Raw genomic sequence first — 5597 nt, 5'->3', positions numbered from 1 at the left:
CAACCCATATGTCTCACTGTAGTAGAAAAGTGTCGTAATTTCAATAGCAACCATCACGATAGCAGTCACACCGGTCGCTCTGTGAGTGTTGTTAGGGAATTCCTGGGAGACTCTGAGGGCACTTTTTAATAATGGCGCTGGATTCTTAGTGATCGTGACCAACACTCTTAGCATCCTTTTGTGTGTGCACTTTGCAGCTCCTCTTAACCGCCCCCCCCCCCCTCCCTCCTTCCCATACTGACACTTTTCAACTGCGGCATCAAGTGGCTTTATGTGTTACTGCAAGAGCGGGTACATTTAATCGTGTGACGTTTTTTTTTGCACTTTATGCTTTGCCTTTTATTCTGTTGACGTTCACATCATTTTACATTTTTTACAATGAACATAATCATCTGTTAAAATATAGTTACTACAAATGATAATCAAGGATGTTTTGAAGATTATTCTTATGTGGGCCCCGTGTTTTAACTTTTTTTCACCAATCTAGTACGTATAAGCAAAAATAGCTGAACAAATGAAGCCAGACAGTATCGAATATGTACACTGTTACCCTATTTCGTATCTTTTTTTCCGAAAAAGAAGGACAACTGACATGAATAAAAGATGAAAAGAACAACGTATTTTTATGGATACTGCTGACAGTTTTTTAAATAAATGCCTTGTATGCAGAGGGCATTTTCTGTGTCCAAAACAAGGACTTCTGAAATGGTGACTGAGACTGTTTGGCTTTTAGACGGCTCACTGCCTTTTTCATGACGGTTCATTAAAATATGTTAGTTTGAGCAGAGTGTGAAGTCATCCATGTTATAGGAGAGTTTCTTTTGCAGAACAGCAACATATTTATCAAGAAAGCAAGGCACATCGAAAGAGAAAAACACGTTTGTAGTTTGGCCCTCGACTTATACTATAAATTAAAAGTTGCCGCTACAATTACAAAGTTTAGGCTGTTTTAAATGTGCATTATCCTGACAATTAACTTCTACCTGCAAACCTTTAAAATAATTGATTCATCACCAGTGATGGTGCAAAGTACACATTACAAGGAGAAAACAAAGTCAATTACACAATTATTCAAAACAATCACAAAGCTAGCCTTTAGTCGGCTAGCTAATCCAAATGCTAATGCATAATGGAAAACATGTTTATAACAATTTGAGCATGATTGTTCAACAGAGATGATGGAGCAACAAATGTAGACATTTACTATAAACGTGTTTCTTCATATATTCTTCATCATCTGCTAAGAGTTGAGCTGAGGGAAAATGTTTACGCTGTGTAAAAGTCCATATCCATTTGTTTGCCCTATACTTCCGCCAAATGGCCAAGGCTAGCAGCAGGATATTGGCCATTCAATTGATGACAACTTGTATTTCATTGTTTTTATAGACCACAATATTGTCATGATCTGGTTGGCGACCAACGGGTGGTGCTGTCAGCCCTGCCTGCTGCCTCGCAGGTGCTGGTCGTTCCCAATCAGTGACACTCAAAAGGACTCCCGGCACGACCATTCGCTGTCGGGTCGTTGTTGTATGCAGTGTATGCATTTGTCTGCATTGTGCTTTGTGTATGCATTGTATGCTGTGCATGTATTTGTTTAATCTTGGCAGACTTTTACTCTTGGTGTTTATTTGATACTTTGTATTTTTCTGTTCAAATGATCTTAACGTTTTGATTATTGTTCCTGTTGACTTTATTTTAATGCAACTTCTCAAATACAACCTGCTGCTCCCTCCTGCCTGCTTTTTGGGATCCACAACTGCCATCACCACCTTGCAAACCGTGACAAATATGACAGAACTACTTTTTTCTAAGGAGGAACACATGAATGGTATTTCCATTTATTTCAATCGGAAATACTGATTTCCGATTACGAAACCCTAGAGTTTTGAGTGTAGTCACGGAGAGCCTTCAGCTTGTTTCTGATGGCACCACTGTATTTATGAAAACTTAGTAGCTTCTTTTAAAAATGTTGCATTGACTAACAAGCACCAATTTGTCAAGTGTAAGGTCACAATGATGCAGATGTATCGTCAATGAAGCTACATTTATTGATGGAATTCTTTGTAAAGTGTTTGCTTTTGCTTGTGGTTCCTTTAGAAAATATATTTCTTTTAAAGGGCTACAATTTTAGACAAAAAAACAAATTTGTCATATTAAAAATGAGTGGCAAGTGAACTTCATGTCAGTTTTACTCAAATTAAATCAGCAGATTTAAAAAAAAAACTTCCTTTTGCATCTCGACAAGAACACAGTGCTTGTGGTAATGTAAAAATAGACCTGTTGCCACAAAAAAATGCACTGAAGTGGATGTGTGAATCAGTTTGCCCACACAAAGTATCTTGCTGAATACAATTCCTCTCTCCTCACACATTCCCTCCTAATGAATACCAGCTTTGTTTCAGCTGTCAACATCGATTAGACGGTACTCCAAAACCGACATCATGGTGCACTCACGGAGGATGCGACATCACCAGCGAGCGCCGTGGTCATTTTGTCAAATCGCAACATGCCTCATCTGCTCTTTACTTTGCCTTTGCTTTCTGTTTCGAGGTGGCGCCTTGTTCACGGGCCGATTTAACTGCATCATGCATCCTGTGGCACCTGACGTACGATGCAGTATATCGGTTACTGTGGACGTGATAATGAATTTGCATGGATCTAACAATTAATTTTGAAACATTACCAAGTTTTAATTTTCTTCTCAATAGCTTTGCACGTTTTGACAATCCTCCTTATCCTCACCTGGCATCATTACAAGGAGTGCACATTTTCTACACTCCTTGGTCACAATATTAGATACAATCGACCTGCAAAACCTACTTTTCAAGATGAGCGGCATTAAAAAAAGTATTCTCTAAAAATTATATATCTATATAATATACTTTTATTTTTACTATATACTATTTAATTTTATAATATATTTTATTTTATCTCATTTACTGTAATTGAAAAGTGTGACGTGGAGCACCATTCCCAACTCAATTCGAGTTTTATTTTTTTCTTGCTTGGCTGGCGATAAAACGCTTTCCATAGTCTATGGCAGGGGTCGGGAACCTTTTTGACTAGGAGAGCCATATAAGTAAAATTTTTAGAAATGTTTTTCAGTGAGAGACACACGCGCGCGCACATACACAAATAACTTTGTGATAGTATTCACCGTTCACATGAATGGTTTTCCATTCCTCGTGATTGTGAAAAAAAATCCAGCCAAACTATCGGAATGAAAGTCAACATGCCGGGTCCATACACGAAGTTACTGCTCTCTAGCCTTAACACTGTTCATTAGCTTGCACGTTTGTTTTCTTCCGTCTCTCGCAGAGTATACTGATGCAAACGTTAGCATGGGGCTTGTTAAAATGTCACTGACATTCGACTGTTTCATCAATGGTATTGTTTCATTGCAAATTAGAATCAGAACCTTTTCTCTCCTCAAAGGTGAATTCTCCGGTGCTCCAGTGTACTCCTCAGGCTCATTTAAAGGGGCGTTTACCTGTTTCAACATGACGGGCAGTATTATCCAATCAAAAATGCGCTTTCCGCCAACTGCAGCCCCCAAGGGGAAAGGAACAGCGGATACACAAGAATATGTATTTAGTTTTATCGGTGAGCCATATGCAATCATCAAAAGAGCCATATAGGGCTCGCGAGCCATAGGTTCCCGCCCACTGGTCTATGGCAATGTTTTTTTCTTTTCCACATGGGGGCAGCATTTCCCTTTTTCTATGTTAGCGATTTGTTCCAGCTTCAGCTGTTGTTAACGTGCTATATCAAATATGTATTTATTGCATTGTATTTTGGACAGCCGCCCTCATTTCAAGCTCAGATAACTCCAGAGCCATATAACTTAGGAATTAACTTATTTCTTCTGATGAAAGAAGAGGGTCTAAGGTTTCCTACGCTACATTGAATGTTTATATAGTCCTAAAACTCAATATTCTGTGGGTCCTGGAATTCAAGTGACAATGACAAAAACTCTGGCAATGGAGTGGACGCATTTTTGCACGTCTGGCAGTGAATTATTTTTTTAATTCATTTATATTGGGTATGATGACATCCTAGTAGTAACAATGTTAACATAAATAAAAAATGGATGCATGCTTGTTTCTTAATGGGATCGCAGTGATACAGCTCTTGCAGCGGAGGTTGTTCAGTTGTGCCGGTCTACTTAATGCCGTGACCGATGAGTATTTTTTTCCAATAAGATACATATGTTCAGAATCTTACCTGCTGTTTTTTGTAGAGGATAGGAAAAAAGATCAATGACAGCTGTAACACAGACACACACACACACACACACACACACACACACACGCACACGCACACGCACACGCACACGCACACACACAATAATGGTGTTAAAAGTCAATTTTCATGTTCTTGTTTTGAGTGTTGATTTCAGAACCAAGGGTCATTTTCTGATCTTACCAGTTATGACAAGTGTCAGTCCAGAAGTGAGAACCCCGATATGGGTCAGCAAGTACAGCAGCAAAACAAACGAAGAGAAGAAGAAAATACATCAAAATGCAATCCCAACCAAATCAGTAAGTACTGAGAAATATTTTGCTTTTAAACAACCCGTCGTCTGACCTTGAGTGAATCAAAAATGTTGTCAATGAAAAGAAGACGCTTGAGCTCTGTGATGGCAAATGCTATTAGAAGCACCACCTCTTCCACCAGCATCACTGTTTCCTTGTCTGTCAGTGAACAGTTGTAGTCCAGATATGACCTGCAAACACATTTGTATGCATCAAAATTTGCATTTCAATTAAAGTACACTGTACACGCGCATTTAATAAATCAACAGTGTCCGAAAGCTGGCATCACAAAATGCTAAGCGCCATTTGTGCAATTTAACCAAACAAAATTGTAAAAACAGACATCAATGCAATGCCAGTCAATGAGGACTCAGAACTCTGATCATTCTATGCAAACACGGATGGATAACTCGCATCATTGAAGTTGGCTGTGATCACTCCCACAACGATGCAAATCTCCCTCTTTCATTTCTGCTGGTCTATGCTCTATCTGTAAAATACCAACACCGTTTCCAACATGCCTTTGCGTTCAGTGGTTAAGGTGTAAATATGTGCGAAACTATCAATCCAAAGTGAACTTTTCCTCAATGTACTTCGCTGTCTCTGCCAGCCAATCAAATCAACGTGAAAGGACTCACTGGAAAGGATGCAGCCCAGCAGTTTGTAGTAGAGACGCAGCGGGAAGGTGACGCACATGACGCTCAAACAAATGTGAGAGAGGACAGTGATGGCGCTCAGCTGGAACAGGCCGGTCAGACAAACCACCAAACCCGTGAATACCACTGCGGTCCTGCTCGTGCTCTTCCAGTAAACCAGGTCCAGCACTACAAACACAACATCCACCTTTTGAAATGATTTCATATCATGTGAAATGATCTCTCTTCATTTTGGTGTTATTTGAAGTGTTCTAGAATCAAAAAAATCATAAGTTGGCTTTATTAAATACAATATAATACAATACATATTGATTTATACGGAGCTTTCACAACAGCTGAAGCTGCAACAAAGCGCTGAACATAGATCGCTATCATATTCAATTTATTGCAAATGATACTTGGGATT

At 39.2% G+C, this 5597-nt stretch overlaps 1 protein-coding gene across 1 annotated transcript; it reads right to left on the bottom strand.

The window, feature by feature from the left end:
- Positions 1 to 2679: 2679 nt before the first annotated feature.
- LOC148886338 (reticulon-2-like) lies at positions 2680 to 5396 on the bottom strand. The gene is given in 7 exon segments (XM_089017684.1): positions 2680 to 2742; positions 4225 to 4249; positions 4251 to 4266; positions 4426 to 4496; positions 4589 to 4726; positions 5174 to 5192; positions 5195 to 5396. Coding segments are annotated over 7 exon segments (534 nt in total).
- Between the last annotated feature and the right edge of the window lie 201 nt (positions 5397 to 5597).

The sequence above is a fragment of the Hippocampus bargibanti genome, linkage group LG16 (genome assembly GCF_051943395.1).
Source record: "Hippocampus bargibanti isolate YZ-2025 linkage group LG16, ASM5194339v1, whole genome shotgun sequence".
In the NCBI taxonomy this organism is placed as follows: Eukaryota; Metazoa; Chordata; class Actinopteri; order Syngnathiformes; family Syngnathidae; genus Hippocampus; species Hippocampus bargibanti.
Note: the sequence above shows the minus strand (reverse complement) of the source record. Positions and strands in the feature narration are given on the sequence as shown.